We start from the raw sequence: 17,988 nt of genomic DNA on the forward strand, positions 1-17,988 counted from the left end.
TAGCCCGTTATACGCTCCAGTTTGCCCCCCGAAGTTCAGGGGCGTGGTACAAACGTTAGTGCCACCTCATCAAGCGCGTTTATTACAGGAGGAAATAGACTCCCTTCTAGGAAAGGGAGCAATACAGTCTGTACCTCTCGTAGACGAGAACAGGGGGTTCTTCAGTCGCTATTTTCTGGTTCCAAAAAAGGATATATATTGTACAATATATATTGTATTGTATTGTATTGAATTTAGATTAATTAAGACCACCACCTTAACACACAAACTCTTGTTGAACTCATAAAGTAGTAGGTTCAGTGACGTGCGGTGAGACAGCTGTCTTCTGTAGCTTCTGCGAGCCCATGAATCAATGTTTCGTTGGAATCATGATGTAACGTTGTTGTAGCGGGAATACAGCAATGCTATTTTCTAATTGGCAGGGCATATGATTCTAGACTTCGCTGAAGCGACTGAAACGGTGAATTTTGATCACATTCAGCGAAAGTTAACAGGTAAAACGGGAGAAAAATAGGGCGTCTTTAGGCCGTCCTGCCTAAAAGTAGGGCGTCCCATTTCTTCTTATTTTTTTGTAGACGATAGGGCAGACGCCCTGCTAGCTAAAAGCCTGGTTGGTGTGTAGACATTCGAGAGACCAAAGGGTGTGTTATCGAATTAAGTGGGCCGGTCTGGTTCAAAATGCCCGGGCCGATTTTTTGTCCCAGTCCAGCCCTGTCTGCCGTAGCACTCCAATCAGTGTTTAAGTGCTCTTCTTCTGGTCTCTGACGTAGCACTCCAATCAGTGCTTAAAGGCCGAATTATGCTCTGTTTTAGACGTAACGCGTAAGCACGTAATTTACACAAGGAACTTGTTTTAGACAAGTTTTGATTTAAGGTTCGTTTTAGACGCAGAGCCGTGTTGCAAGGCTTGTGAGCCGTGTTGCGTGTTGCAAAGCAAATTGACGCCAGAACTGTAGATTTTTTTTTGAGTTAAGTAAGCCTATTTATTGCAGCAGGACAAAGGAAAAAAACTTACCGGAGCATGAAAGTGTAGTGGGCGAAAGGCTTGATGTTATGAATACATGTGTTACACAAAATACAAATGTTGGCAATTCAGTACCAGTGGCGAAAAAGACAGCACATGACGCAAAAGTTCGTTTATTGACATCTTTTAATGACTGCGGCAGGCTTTAAAACGATGTGTTTATGAGTTACATTATTCAAAGATGAGGTGGTAAACGGCGAAAGAATCTCATCATGTTGTCAATGCTTGTAACTACAATGGTGCTGGCCACAAGGTAACGGCAGGTTACTGTTAACTTTTGTATGAGCAGACCGGGCTCATTCTATCAAACTCGCTGGTGCAATTGATGGATTCACGTCAATATAAACTCAATGAAAGATATCACCATGACTCACAAGTGGCGGAAAATGAATATGAAAGTACCTATTTGTTCGTGAATGACCACATTCTCTCCAAACAATCGCGGGTGAGAATGGGATATTCGCGGTAATTTGAGCGTCCTTATAAGTGTTTAAAGAGGATTTGTAAATGAGTTCATGTCTTCGGACCTCTTCTGTTATGTTTGTTCCTAATCCATAAGAAAAGGCTTGTGAGACGGTCTGCAGGGTATTCATGATTTAAAAAAATGTCTGGGTCTAAAAAAGACTGTATGCTATTAACCCGGAAACGTGAGACTCTGTGTGAAAGGCTGTGGTAGCCGGCCAATCACAGCCTTTGCGAGCTGTGTAGGGCCGTAGTGTTTTAGTCGCATAGTCAGGAATTTTGGGCGACGCACTTAAGCACGTAAGGGGGGGTATTTTACCGCGCAAGGGGGGGTTGTGTATCTTACGTGCTTACGCGTTACGTCTAAAGGCCCTTGCATGCTTCTAAAGGGAGCCTGAATTGCTAGGTGCTTACGCGTAGCGTTGGAGGTGTTGCCAAGCAATTCACACCCAGAACAATAGGCTTGCGTAAAATGGCGCAAGTCTAGAAAAAGGGGCCGACGCACGCAAGATGTGAAAAGTCGTGCAAGGGGCACGCAAGGGGCTTGCGCGGCCTCTTGCGCTTGCGCTTACGCTTACGTAACCGAGCATAAATCAGCCTTAAAACAGAGCATAATTCGGCCTTAAGCGCTCTTCTTCTGGTCTCTGACGTGAAGTAGCACTCCAATCAGTGTTTTAGCGCTCTTCTTCTGGTCTCTGACGTAGCACACTCCAATCAGTGTTTAAGCGCTCTTCTTCTGGTCTCTGACGTAGCATTCCAATCAGTGTTTTAGCGCTCTCTTCTTCTGGTCTCCATTCAGTGGCTGTAGACGTTTAGCCTGCTATGGTTCTGGTGTGGGCAAATTGGCTGAAAATGGGGCCCAAGTTGAGACGTCCCAAAGGTTCCCTTCAAGTGGTACCTCTGATCTAGTTCAACACATGGGACCAGACTGAGGAACACTTTTATGTTGGAGGACAGGATTTTATGGTGAGTTGAGTAGTGGGCTGTGGGTGTAGTGGTCAGACTATCTGCGTTGCATAGCCCAGGACTCTGCTGCATCTCTGAGATCACATTTTCACTGAAAGTTTGTGTCAATTTTTATGACATCATGACTTCGCTCTAGACTATGAATACATTGCAGCACATTTTGGGGTGTAAACAATGCGGAAATGATCTAAAAGGGACACACTTTGTAGTTGCCCTGGCAATGGTTGTCGTGGTGATGAACTTCGGGGTAGCTAAGAGGAGTCCAATGTTGCACCGAAGGTGAATGAATCATCTAAATGCGTGGTGATTTAATATTTTTTTTTAATTATGCATGTGGCAGTAGCTTCAGTGGCTTGAAAATACTGTACCCTTCCTTCTGTGGCCACCTTCACCTGAGGTGCTATCCACATGTCAAACATCAGCATCAAATTAGTCCCATATGTTACCCAACCGTGACAAATTAGATCATGACTCTCATCACTCATCTTGCAGAGAGCTAACAGTTCTGTTACAAAACAACGGCTTATGTTTGTGGGATTGTGTTTTTCAGAGACTACCGCCTCTGTGAAGGCTTCATCCAAAAATTTGATTTATGTGTTGGCGGTGTTAAAGACTGCTCACCCTAACTGACTTCAGTCAAAAGAATGTTGGCTGGACATTCCTTGGAGCAGAAGGTGGGAATATTGAATCCATATGTATTTTTTGGGAGAGCCTTCAAATCAGTGTCTTATAGCTCCCCTCCCATGGTGAAGTCCCTTGCTACAGCACAGAGGAAGGCTAAGATTGGGAATGTCTTCTCTTTTTAACTGTAAATGTTTATGCATTTAGCAGACACTTTTATCGAAAGTGATTTACAAAACATATTTTTTTAAATGATAAAAATGATTTTAACAGTAACAAAATGCTTAATGTTAATGCTTAATGCTTAATGTTATGAAAAATATATATGTCCTTTGGCTATTGTGTATATAATATTAATAACGTAACCCACATTTAATAGATGTTTCAGCTTCATCAAATACTTCTTATTTTCAGTGCAATTTGAAGATGTACATTCTAGATGCTTTTATTGTATGCAAATATGGTTTGTTTATATTAAGCCTACTTTTTAGTGCGGTAGAGTAGGCTACAATATTCATTCTATTTGTATGAATTTTGTAGACACTATTCTCCCAAGTGATGTATAGTAGAGGTTGGGTTTACATTGTATCAGTGTTGTCCGCAGCAATCAAGTCCATAATCTCAAGTCCATAATAATGTTGTTATCACCATGTACTAGATGAGCTACAGGGATGTGGATTTCAAAATAACTAGTTCATAGCATTGGAGAATGGGAAGACTGTCACTGACCGGAAATCGATCAACTAAGTGGAATCGAATGGATTTGTGCTAAAATAGAATGGAATTACATCAGCAGCGAGCGAAAGCGAAAGCGTTGAACTCGCAGCGGTGGTCCACGGTGACACAGCATCGCTCCCTCCCCCCTTACATATAAAAAGGATTCACACAGCGATTCTGCAAGGACACTTTCGGGTCTCATGTGAGAAAAGCACGTTATAGCAGGATAATGGTCAAACTTCCGAATTTGACGCGCCGGAGGGCGACCATAGGTAAAGTATTCTTAATTCATACTTCTGTACTTGCATAGAAGCAGTGATAGCCTATAATAGAAACGTCAAGGTTTATATTTGAAAGTAACATTTAAGTGGTGTATGACGTTGAATAACCTAACGTTTTTTTGTTAGATGCTAACTAAGCTTTCTAAGGCTGGTCATCATTTCGGAGGTGACAGTAGCCTATTAGAAGTGCGAAACGCATCTTTTCAAACATTACTCCAATTCATAAAGTCTTTCCTTTTCATCAATGCGTTTAAAAAGCCTATAGAACGCATATTAATCACTGATATATAGGTTGGTCGTTGATGTATTATTGCCTGCCTGAAAGCCGGGCGTCACCCTAGCATATTTTCAGTGGAAAATAACAAAATGACATAACAGACAACATTACATTTGACACTAAATGTATTTTCCGATTTTGATAATGATTAGCAGGAGCGTTGGCTTGGTTGTTGGCCTTCTTCTCCATCAAAAATCTTTGGAAGGAAGGGTTTGGATTTGAACTAGAACTAAATATCGATGAGTTTATGATTCGCAGGGAATATGAAAGAATGTAAAAATTGGTCTGTTAATTCAAATATATACATTTTCATTTTATTTTCTGTTACCGGTACCGGTACCATGACAGTCAAAACAAGGAGTCGCAGAGGCAACCTAAGTTCTTGACCGAAAGCGCACGTAATTATTTATTGTTACACACAGCCCTTGCCTTTAAAAGTCGCTGGGGCGTCACTCAGCTCCGACAAGTGATACCGTAGGCTGCTGCCACTGTGACACCAATTACGTCTTTGGCAACTTCACCAGTCCGACGGTTCTTGCCTTTTGTCCTGTATTAACCCAAAACATAAGTTTAAACAGGTATATTTGTATTGCACTTCAATCATTAACAATAGCGTATATGTCGTTTTCAGAGGAAACAGAAAAAGTAGAAGCTGTTTGCAGTCAAGTAGTGAAAGAAACTGCAAAGGATTCAAGTGGTCCGAGGAAGGACAAACACAAGATCAGATTTCCGTTTAAAAGGATCCTAGGTACCAAAGATGGAGCAAACACTGTTGCTCAACCAGGTGCGTCATTTATCCATTATACTATACTACCTTATTATATGAGTTAAGGCGTTTGGGAAAATAAACGTGATTGGTATATCGAATATTTGACATTTCCTGGCTTGTTTTGTGCACAGTTCCAGAGGTGATCCTGAGCTTTGAGGAGAACTTGAGTCAGAACCACCTGGCTAAAGCCAGTCAGCAGCTTATAAAGAGGGAGGATGCCATATTCGGGCAGACCACTGATCAAAATTCAGCCGGTGAAGATGAGAGAGTCAAAGAGATAGACCAGCTTCAGAGGGACTACGAAATGTTCCAGGTGCGTCTGTGGATGGTCGTACATGCCACGTTCCAGGACAAGTCCGGCGATGGGGACCCGGAGGCTTTACACAGTGCGGTGACCTCAATAATGCAGGAGGAGGAACAAGACAAGCGTTGGTTGGAACCGGCCGAAGGCCTACAAGTGCCGGAATGGCGTCCGAGGAAGTGTCTGATGGAACACAACCTCCTCCTTAAGAAGATCGTCAACGTGCGGATGAAGAATGCGGAGGATGATGTGAACGGCGGAGACAACTTGTCCACCAACCTCATGAAACAGGTTTTTAAGATCGGCAAACGAGTACGGACGGACTTACTGAAAGTCGTGAAGGACGTGAAACAGTGCTACTCACAGGACCTGGATGTCTGCAACGTCTACGCACGACTATATCATGAAGCTTTCTCCAGGCGTCTGCGGGAGTTTGCCCAGACCAGCTTGGATGTGAAGGACTGCAGCTATCTCCTGCTCTGGGTCAATAGTTACTATCCAACGTAGGTGTACCTAGCATATCTGCATGTCCATCACTGTCAACAACGAGTAAGCAGATAGTTTGGTTGTATCCTCTGTCGTATATTGGAAAAATAAGGAATGGGTCAAATATTGTATATTGTATTGTATATGCATTTTATTTGTAATATATTATGTTACAAATATAATGCAAAATAGAGAATCAAGATGTATCTAATGCCTTGGGGTAGTGGAAGACTGACAACGTACACTGCAAACAAAAGAGCAGATCTCGCACCTGTAGATTGGAGAGCAGTTTCTTTCCAAGGGCCATCAGGCTTTTAAATGGACAGTGATACAGTCTTGCACCTTTCACTTTACATGTTACAGTTTTCCATTGTTTGCACTACAGAAATATTGCACTACCTGATACCAGGCACCTTTTATTTGTCTTTAGGTTAGTTTAGGTTACTATATGTGTATTATATGTTTAGCAGATGGTATTGTATATTTATTTTGTAGATTTATTATATGTTTGTTATACTGTATGTGGAATTTATGTTCAGAGTACTTATATGTTATGTTATTTATGTTATGCTATGGTAGGTTGTTGTGCGGTGTCTTGTCCTAAAAATTTCAATGCCCAGTCTGACTCTTCTGTGTATATGACAAATAAATACTTGAACTTGAAACTGTACATCTAATTTGTCTGGCAGGGATGTGTTAAAGCACGAAGAACTGAAGGAACACATTGACAGTGAAGACTTGGGGACACTGCTATCAGATGAAGACCTCAAGCCTTTAGAAGACCAGTATCTATCACACGGGGAGGTAAATACTTGTTTGAAAACAACCCTGGAAATGCAACAGAGACTGTCCTGCATAGCAGTTGAATCTGGCATCAGTCCAGCCCTCTGATCTGCTTGTAATTCTAGAACCGTCTGTTTTTTGTTAGTGTGTTCTTTGAGCTATGCAGGGTAGTTGTTAAGGGGGTGTAAAGTGATGGAACATTCAATTTTCATTCCATTTTTCCATTTATGCTTTACTAGTGATCAAAAAAGAAGTTGCGAAATTCCTAAAATGACCTGGCTTGCACTACGACTACTTCCTGGTGGAAACTGAACTACCCATGACTCTTTTTCCCACCATCAGTGTTCAGTTAATATATTACAGTCACAAACCAGATTACACACCATGAATCGTGACAAACAAGTGTGTGCACATTTGCACTGGCACTAGATGTTAATGGGAATTTCTTTAAGGAAGATGGCCTGCACACCCTAGTACCAACTGACTGCTTCTGCTCTGAAGCAATTGCTGAAGCTTTACCTCCGTAGCCAGCCTACATAAAAATACATGTTTACATTTCCTGAAGCTTTACGCCCTAAGCCAGCCTACATAATAATATTGTTTACATTTCCTGAAGCTTTACTTTTGTAGCCAGCCTACATAAAAAAAACATGTTTACATTTCCTGAAGCTTTACGCCCTTAGCCAGCCTTCATAATAATACATGTTTACATTTGTGTCGGGGCTTTGCACAGGCCAAAGTGAGAGACTGGCTCGCCAATGCTCTGAAGACGGAACAGAAGAGGTGGATCAATGGTGTGTGGCCTGAGCTCATAGACGACTACTACATCAGCCTTATAGCTGTGGACGTCATTGAGGTCAGTTTGGGATCAGTGCCTTTCCCCTCGTGCTCACTGTACACAGATCAGTGGGCAGGATCTCAAGCACGTGCAAAAGTTGTTGTTGTCCAGTTGAAATGTAGATTCGAGAGACACATGCGCGCGTAGTCAGATTCCCAGCGTAATCCAATCGTTTTTCCGGGGGTCTACATCGGAGTCCAGTCGGACTCAAGTCGGACACAGGAAATCTAGATTTGGGGAGACACATGAATCGGATCTTCGATTTAAATCGGACTGCAATCTGAAACTGGACACATGTGTCCGCACTGATAGATGTATTAATGAGCTCAGCGGTCAGCACATACATAGATCAATGCTTTATTAAAAAAGGGCTCCATCTACTCAGATCAGTAGGCCTACTTTAGTTAAAAGATGAGCAAATAATCAGATCAGTGCTGTATTAAGTAAAGACTATGTACTTGCACACGTGACAACTTCTTGAAATGATGCTCCATTTCTCAAAACCCAAAACTGCGATCAGTTCAAAACACTACAATTAAAACCTGTTACAGCTATTCGTAATGGGACTTCTGGTTTCTCCCAGAACAACTTCTACATTATGAACACAATATTAATTGAATTGAAATGGAAATAAACCTTATAGTCCTCTTAAAACAGAATCAGGCGTGTTGTTGTGTTATCAGGAAACACAAAAAAATGCTGTGTATGTGCGTGTGCATGTGCATGTGCATGTGCGTGTAAATGTGCTTGTGCCCGCACGCCCGTGTGTGTGTGTGTGTGTGTGTGTGTCTGTGTGTGTGTGTGACGGCATTGCATTACACTTTCAGATTAGATGTTGCTCTATAACTGTGGCATGCTTCTCACTTAACTATCTCAACCATCCCCCCACCTACCCTTCTACTTTGGCAGTTGGTTGCCCCCCTTGCTGCAGAGACCTTGACTATTCTGGGTGACCGGGTGAAAGCCCAGAGACTTCAGGGCCAGCTTGAAACCTTCTTAATGAGGTACAGTAGAGCTGGTAGCAGGACATCTGTCTCTAAAGCAGCCTTATATATCCTGGAACAGTCCTGACTGTATCCGACTGTAACATTCACATCCGCCCAGTCTAGCTTGCCATCTCAATTCAAATGTATTTTTTTCAATCAGCATCCTGTAATGGCCCATATAAAAATATTAACAGTGGTTTCTTTTTCTGTGGCAGCTACAAAAAGGCGTTAGAGGAATTTTCAAAAGGTCATCACGAGACTACAAAGGCGGTTTTGAAGGCTAACCTGGTCAGCATCGAGCAGTTCAGGTGAGAATGAGAACGAGAGAGTCAGTAAATATAACGGGTAAAGGCCCAACTGACTTGTAATATTTACTTTTTATGGGATTTTAATACGCAAACTCTAGAGATAGTAAGTAAGTACTGCTCCAAAGTATCGTTAAATCATAAGCAGTAATTATGTGTCTGGTTCTTCACAGGGAGTTTGTTAATAAAAGTGAGACCCTTTTCAAAGACCAGACCAGAACCAACTGCTTGTCCATATTGGCAGACCTCCGGGACTATTGCTACTCGTACTTTCTGTCTCCGATTCACAAAGAGCTAAAGGTTGGTTAAAGCATGCTCTCCCCCTCCCCACACCAAAGAGATGCCGTCAGCTACCTTTATATGTTCTTTTGCCAACACGTTTGCCATGTATGATTATTTATGTTTAATGGTGCTATCGTGTATAAAGAGTATTGGCCAATTTTTCTACAGGTGCATTATCGTAAGCTGTGGACCACCCCTTGGTTTGCGGCGAAGCAAGGGGTTCCAGTAGAACTGTTGGGTATCCTAGGAGGAGACGTCTATGAGTTCAGGGACCTGAAGCCAGTTTGCCGAGAGGTACATATCATGCTTATGTGATTTGCTAGCTGACATTTAAGCATAGCAGGACTTCCAGGCAGCCAGAGTGTAGAAGGAGAGAGAGAGGGCAACTGCACTGCAATGAAGGTTACCCACAAGCCATTGTGTATGTTTGCCTTCTGTAAACTCCAGTTTTGTGCAATGCTGTACTCTGATAAGCTTTGCCCTCCTATTGTGCTAAGAAAAAATAACACCTGTTATGTTTGGGTTGTTATGACATGGGTAATGTAGGCCTTACATTTTTGGGGTCATTTTAGGAAGCTAGATGGACAGCCATGGAGTTCACTGACATCACTGATTTCTAACCTTTTGCAATGTGGGATCACTATGACTAAACACAGATGTGTGTGTGTGTGTGTGTGTTTATGTATATGTCTTGTTGTGTGTGTGTGTTTAGGACCTGCTGGGTCAGCTTCATATTGAGGTGATGGCGAAGTATCTAAAGAGGCTCCTTAAAAGAAAGATGAAGTTGAGGGACCGGGAACAGCAAGAGGCTGCTGCCAATCTCCTGTGTGAGGACAGCAAGAAGCTCAGCGCACTATTCACCAGCATGGTACACACACACACACACACACACACACACACACACACACACACACACACACACACACGCACAAACACACACACACACACACACACACACACACACACACACACACACACACACACACACACACAATAAAAAGATAATAAGACACATACATAAACAAACCATGCACACACACACAGACAAGAATGCACTCACAGACAAGTATGTGTGACATGTTATGACATGCACAAAGTTTGTTTTCACACTTTTATGTACAGACTACAAACAGACACATACTTGCAAAAGTTCACACACTCAGCGCACTATTCACCAGCATGGTACACACACACACACACACACACACACACACACACACACACACACACACACACACACACACACACACACACTCATACACACACACACACACACACACACACACACACTCATACACACTCAGACACACACACACTTATAGACACACAGACGAATACTTGCAAAAGTGCATTCACAGCATCACAATACATTCATTTGAAATGTATTTATTTTGCTCTAATAACAACTGGAGCTGGGTGGGCCAATTCCTCGCTCAGTGGATTTACTTGATTACTGAAACATCGAGAACAAGAGGACACCAAATCTAGTGGAAACTCGCTATCGATGGCTTATGCTCCACTATGGTAGTGAAAAGGCCAACACCAACAATAGCTACTGGAATGGTCTCACATTTAAGCACCCATTAAAGGCTTTCCTGTTAACCTCCTGCTGATGAAGGATCTTATCTCTATGGTGAAAAGGCAGCCCCTCCTTTCCACATCTCCCCTGAGAGTGGTTCACATGTGTACTTCTGTTATTTGTTGTGTATTATACTGTTATTTGACTGGTTGATAGCTTAGCGCTTATCTTAACACTGCAATCTGCAGACAGGCACTGCCCCTTTTAGAGTTGGGGGAAATTTCTTTTGGGTGGCATTTCCTGACAGGAAAAAACATGGATGATGACATGGCATCGTTAACTGATTAAGTGAAACAGAAAAAAAATCATCTAGGATTTCATTAACATTAAAAATTGGAACACTCAAATGCTCATTGGTCATTGGGAACTGACCGAACTGAGTTCCACTGAAAGATGGAAATGACCGTGGACTATCAGTGTAAACGTGGAGTATCCCTATAAGACAAAACTCACAATCACTGTGATAGGTGTATTTGTTTCAAATATGTTTATTGGGAAACACATCATACAGCAGTGAAATTGGCAATTGACAGCAACATGTTTCCTTTTTCATTTACAAACAAAAAACAACAGAGAAGACAAATGTAAACAAACATCACACACCACACAAAAAAATAAATAAAAGACAGACAGACACCCTCCCACCACAACCCCCCCCTCCCTTCCCTTCCCATAACCCGCCCACCCCTCCCTAGGAGTGCATTTTAATTGGTAATAATATTTAAAGGGATTTCATGTGCTACTTCCACAGGGCTCACGGAACAGCTGGCTCGACAACGTTGTGTGTCAGCTGGCGGAGGTCATCAGACTACAGGACCCAGGAGCCATCCAGCTGGAGGTCGTCACTCTGGCTCGAGCGCACCCAGACCTCAGGTAGAAGGCTCTCTCTCCAGCACACCTCACTATGGAGCACAGATCGACACTTGAAAGTGACAAACGATGAAGAAAGCAAACATGCAGTCCGCAATTCTACTCCTATACACTTTTTGTCAAATTCAGCTAATATCTTTTCAATGTCGTCTAGCTGCCTGCCTAGTGTGTGTGTACGAAAAAAGAACTCTGTGTTTGTACACAGTCATTTGGCTCTGTAAATGGGAAACAGACATAGTGGCTCGGACTGAGACTAACAACATGTTGCTTCTTGAGCACAGAGTGAGGAGGTACCGTACCATTTAATTGGCTGTTGAGCTCAAATATCAACAACTTTTTGCCAGCCTTTGTGTTTCTGAATTGACAGGTGCTGCAGGTCTTTAAATATACTGAATCTTTACTTTACGTTTGTTAGACCAGACAGTGTAGGATCACACTCTTCTAACAGCTCACCTCAAAACATTAAGTGCAGTGAGTTACAATATAGTGGTAATGGATCAAACCCTCATACCCTCTTGAAGACAAGCACTAGGTGCCTGATTTGTGTAATGTATTTGTGTAAACAAATCAGGTGTGGGTTGGCTGTTTACTTAGCTGGAGGAACCTTGCTGCCCTCATCATGGACAGGTAACCTAGGACACTTGCCAATGTGCAAAGGCGTGTGATTAATAATATTATTATTGTAATACAATTCATAATATATTTCACCTTTACAATTAAAGAGACTATTTTCACAATGTAAAATGTATCATCCTTTGCTGGAAAGGGTACATTTCTATGTTTTATTTGGAAGCCCAAGGCAGCTGAATAAGCACCTTGTCCTATTTTAAATGTGGAAATACTGTGTCTGTGTGCCTATGATAATTGGATGAGCCAGAAGGTAGGACACAACAGAGATTATTGTGTTTGGCATTAGCAAATACGATTCTCTGGCTCTAAAAACCAAAGACCAGGTCCAAAATCATTGTGTTCTAATAGACTGATAGACTAATAGACTCATCTTCACCAGCCAGATCAAAACAATCACCAAAACAGCTGTCTGTCATCTTAAAAATATAGCCAGGACCGAGTGTTTGGTGACCAAGAGAAGCTCATCCATGCCTTTGTCTACAGTAGGGTGGACAACTACAATGGCCTCTTAAGTGGACTTCCTAGAAAGCAGCTCTGACAGAGTGCTGCTGCTGGAGTTCAATTCAATTCAATTCAATTCAATTTTATTTGTATAGCGCCATAACAATACAATTGCCTCTAGGCGCTTAGTTGTATCCGTGACCAGGAAAACAGAGCACACCAGTCAAGTTCTAAAATGTCTACACTGGCTTCCGCCTAGTTAGAGAATACGAAGCACTGCTACTAATTTATAAATTACTGAATGGTTTAGGCCCAGAATACATATCTGATATCTTTAAAGAGCATAATCCGAGTAGGGCCCATGGACCTCAGGTCAGCTAGTAGAGCAGATTCCAAACTTAGCATGGTAAAGCAGCATTATGCTGCTATGCTTCATGCAACTGGAACAAACTGCCAGATGTGCCCCAAATTAAGCCATTTTTAAATCCGGGTTAAAGAGGTTTTCCTTTCATTGGTCTATGATTGAGCTCTAAAACTGTTTGAAATATTCTCACTTTCTGAATAAAGCATTGAGTGACGCTTAGTAACAGAAGCTCACAGACAAGCAGGCTCAGCTCTCATCTCATGCCAGAGATTAACTTTCCCCATAAAAGTTTTAGTAAAACTCTAGCTCTAGTTGGTAATACCATTCAGAGCATGCTGTAACTGAATCGCTAAATGCCCCTCCCTCTTATCATGAAAAGGGCAGGCTGTCATTGTTTATTTAGAGACACTGGGTTTGCCCTTTCTATTTTCTGAGGTGAAATAGAACCCACACCTACGTACATGGGTGTGGACAGTGTGGACAGGTAACCAAGGATACCAGCAGCTGTGAATGGTAGTGGCTCCTGTTGAGTGACTGTGAAGCATCTCAGTAGCATACAATAACCATTTTTGCTTTAGAAATGTGATATTCCCTACTGATTTTGAAGAAGAGGTTTGGTACTTGTTGGTCCTCTGGCTAAGCGGTGTGTGTCCTTAAAAAAAAAAACACAGTTTGTGTGTGTGTAAATTGGAAACAATACACTTCATCAGGGGAACTCCATTAGAAACCCAAAAGGTCCACTTACCAAATATCCATTCAGTCCAGCGTCCGGAACAGTGACAGTTAAAATCGAAAAACAATCGAAGAACTGCAACAAAAACGTTCGAATTACGCACAAAAGGTGATGTGGTCTGGCCTTATTGGTGTGAAAGGTGACACCTTTTTTGTGCCACCAGTTCTTTAAACTTGGACATAAAGAGTGTGAGGGTCAGGCGGAGGCACTGATGTATAAGTGTTCATTAGTGAGTGTGCTCCTGTATTTGTTTTTCACCATATTCATGGTTGAAAAGGCAGGCCCACAACAGAATGTTGAGGTATGCACACTCTTGTTGTGTGGCTGATCTAACTATTACACTGCATGTTGCTTGGTAGGATGATTGCAGTTGATTTATTTTTGTGGCCCTTACCTCAGAGTTCTGGGAGTGATGTTGTTAGAAGTGTGCATGCTTTATTTCATAGTGACGTTTCACGTTACCACTTTTGACAAGGGCAACCGTCTCTTTGCAGATAAATCGGTTTTGTGCTCCCCACAGGCAGCACAAATGCATACTTGTCCACTCACTTGTCTTAAATTAGCGATTTTCGGAATCAACTTTTCGCTTTTTGTCGGGTTTAGAGCACTCCATGATTTTTGTGTGCTAAGAAACCGATACCGTTCACAAATCGATCTGCCCGCGTTGTTCCCAGTCATTGCGGTTACATGTATCCGAATTTTTGGCTTTATCCGATTTAAATCGGAGATCCATTTCATGTAACCACCAATATTCGTTTTTTATCGGAGAGCGCGTGCATGTTACGTCGAAATCGGAGAATCAACTGGAGTTTACGTCTTTGCGCATGCTTGCGATCCCGTCCACAGACATACATGCATCATATGTCTATGATATGATAATCGCTGCTAGACGCTCACTTTTCTTGTGCTCCCACATCTCATTCACTTTGAAATACTGAAACGAAATCTAAATGATCAGGACCATGCGCCATTTTCTTTGCCCTCATGTGCTGCATATCAGAAATGGCCAACAGAAAAGCGAGTTATTCTGACGGCTCCTATTACCATGGAAACAATAAACAAATCTAACTTTAGTATCTAAATAGTAACTGCATATCAGAAATTGCTAACAGAAAATATTTGTCTCAACCAGAGACATGTAGGCCTATATTGTTAGAGAAAATCTTGTATTCTCTGTGTGTTGGTTCAGGACTTGGAAAATATGCCAGTATGAAATTTTTTTTGTAACAAGGTAGAGCTTTACTTGATAAGTTGCGACACAAATACAGTTGAGTTTAACATGATCAATTTCACCAAGTCAACACAACCGGAGATCTCGAGAGTCTGGTCTGCTTCAGAGAAAACCCAGTTATTATAGTCTATCTTTTACTGATGTCATTTCGTGGGCCCCTCGTGGTAAACAGGTGGGGGTCATGGGACCTTTACCCTGGTGTATCTGTTGTATATCTGTTGTTCGCAGAAATAGACATTCATTTTGTGTGAAACCCCTGCACCTCTGTCTTATCTCCAGAGGCCAAGCTATAACTTACAATGTACACATGCCATTTGACCAGTTTGTGGGCAAAGGCCGTAACTGCCTGTGCCTGTTCTTTCTACGCCCTGGTCACATAGAGACAATTGTAAGTTGGATGGCACACAATAAACCAAGTAAACTATACTGAACTGAAATTATTTCAACTATATACTAATGGCACGTTTTTTTAATGAATATCCAACACAAGAGGCCTGAATAGATATGAGCACCTTTGCGACCCCTCCTTAAACACGTATAAGGACGTTCAGATGGCCGCGAATTCATGGAGAGAATACTTTCCCATTTTCACAGGAAACTTCACCTGCACACAGCAATCAGGGCATTTGTGTCAAACGCGATAAAAAGATACTGCTCTGATCTATTCCCATTCTATACTGAATATTCTGTTTAGATCAAAGGTTTGTTTCGACATACCGTGATATTTCAGATGATAATTATGTGGTAGCCTATACCAATGTGTTGACATTAGAAAAACGTTGACTGCGACTGTTTTGGACAGAACGCGCTAATTCACCAAACAAATATTTTCATATTACTTTCCACCACTTGTTAGTCATGTCATCCATTCATATCGATGTGAATCAATCAATACTAATACAACTTTAACTGTGATGTGTTTTTGTTTCATTTCACAACTTATTTACTGTTTAATCAACGGTAGCAGGTGCCTACTTGATTTGAACAGACGCGGCCAATGATTCAAATTTTTCACTGCCATGTACTTTGCGATAAAAGCAGTTGCCCCCCATGGACAGCAAACTCTGACTAAAGCCATTATCTGATAAATGCCATCATGTTAACGTACTGAATGACACACACAACCTACATGACCCACAGAGCTTGCGGCCACATTGAGTGAGGGAGGTTTCATAATGATGTTATCACAGCTCCTGATTGGACCTTTTGATTGGACACGGAAGAAAGAAAAAAAATATCACGAAATCACGCACCAAACATAACTCTCTTGGATCAGGATTCAATTAGAATGTTGATTTTAGCTTGGGTCCAAATTTGTTTGCGTCTGGGTCCGCATCCGGACTGGAGCTTTGCTGTTTTGTAATGGCATAAAGAGGTAACCTACACTGTAAACCCAGACAGTTCTACTAACTCATTAACATTATGTATTCAGTACTTGAAACCTGGTATTTAGTTGACCCAACTTAAAATGTATTAGTTTTCTGAGCAAGTGCAGACGTTTTAATTGTATTGGAATGTATTTGTTTGAGTTAACATTGCCTGATAACTCAAAAAATGTTAGTATCTGACGTCATCAACGTCGTTGAGAACACCATTGCTCTTGTGATGAGAGACGGACACAGCAGACTTAAGGTAGAGGAGTCGTTTAGTAATCCAGAGGTTGGAAGGTTGCTAGTTCGATTCCCCACTCCTCCTTACCAAGTGTATAAGTGTGATCCCCTAAACTGCTCATGATCTATAAATGCAAAATTCCTTGTCAATCGCTTTGGATAAAAGCGTCTGCTAAATCACAGATGTAAATGCAGTGGCAACACTGGGAAGGCGGTCGACCAATGACAGTTTTCTCTACAGTAAGAGCTTGCGCAAGAAGTTGGAACGTAAGGAAGATACCCTATCAAAAACTTGTAAGGGCGTAATAAATAGTTTGAGAAAGACCCAGAGAAACACAAATATCTGACGAGGCTAAATCCTTTACGATTTTGGAATAATATGTGTTCAGAGAACTCAAAAATTATGAAAATGATAACACAAAAAAGCAGATAATTATAATTTTTGAGTTAAGTTTACTTAAAAAAAATAATATATATACTCAAATTTTCTTATGTAATCGGTTACATCAAAAGTTTTGAGTTCTCTGAACTTGTTCAGGTTTAGAGTGTAGGATTCCAAAATGTGGGACAGGAAATGCCAGAAGCCTGTCCAAATCTGACTGGAAAAACTCTGGGTTTCATGTTCCAAGAGGACAGGGTTTTTTTGGGGGGGTTGTAGGCTATAGCTATTTTCACTTGTTGTATACAAGTGAAAATCCATTCTTGTGGAAGTGAAACTAGAAGTAAGATCAGTGTGTGAACTGGTCCTTTCCCCATTAGATAATAGTAGATTTGCTTTCTTTTCAGAAGGTCATGTTGCAAACAGTATTCTTTTTTTCATAATATTACAGCAGCAGGAAGCAGACAATCCACTTTTCTTGATTAAAGATGCTTAATTTATAAAGTGACTTGGTAAATGCATTCCCGCACAGGTTCATACATATTTTATTTAGAATGATTTTTCTGAAGCTTATAAGCTTAATCAATGCATTAGTGACGCTCTCTCTCTCTCTCTCTCTCTCTCTCTCTCTCTCTCTCTCTCTCTCTCTCTCTCTCTCTCCCTCTCTCTCTCCCTCTCTCTCTCTCTCTCTCTCTGTCTGTCTCTCCATCTCTTAGTGAGAACCATGTCCTCGCCTTGCTGTACCTCAAAGCCAACCTCTCCACCAGTGAAGTTCGTCGGATCAGGGAGAGCCTGACTGAGAACCGAGGCACCTTGGACTCCTGTCCCAGTCACGCCTTCTTCGCCAAGGTTCCTTTCAAGTAGTTGGGCAAACCAGGCCATGTCCGAAGCTAACATTGTGACCCACTCTTGTTTAAGTGGCACTTCAGTCCCCACTCGACCTTCTCTTCCTCTGCATTCAGACCTGCTACAAAGCAACTGCTTTAGCTTTTATCTTTTCGCCCTCAAGACGAAAGATAAATTTGATGAATAAATGGGGTATTCCCATTATGG

The 17,988-nt window shown here is 41.7% G+C and overlaps 1 protein-coding gene across 1 annotated transcript; it reads left to right on the top strand.

Moving 5' to 3' along the window:
• The first annotated feature begins 4,000 nt into the window (after nt 1-4,000).
• On the top strand, nt 4,001-17,988 carry tnfaip2a (tumor necrosis factor, alpha-induced protein 2a). Its single transcript, XM_080832641.1, has 12 exons — nt 4,001-4,062; nt 4,980-5,132; nt 5,249-5,921; nt 6,594-6,708; nt 7,421-7,543; nt 8,435-8,529; nt 8,727-8,819; nt 8,990-9,116; nt 9,267-9,392; nt 9,811-9,966; nt 11,429-11,550; nt 17,652-17,988. The coding sequence occupies exons 1-12, from the start codon at nt 4,020-4,022 to the stop codon at nt 17,797-17,799; spliced, it is 1,974 nt and encodes a 657-aa protein (XP_080688767.1). The 5' UTR covers nt 4,001-4,019; the 3' UTR covers nt 17,800-17,988.

The sequence above is a fragment of the Sprattus sprattus genome (genome assembly GCF_963457725.1).
Source record: "Sprattus sprattus genome assembly, chromosome: 2".
In the NCBI taxonomy this organism is placed as follows: domain Eukaryota; kingdom Metazoa; phylum Chordata; class Actinopteri; order Clupeiformes; family Clupeidae; genus Sprattus; species Sprattus sprattus.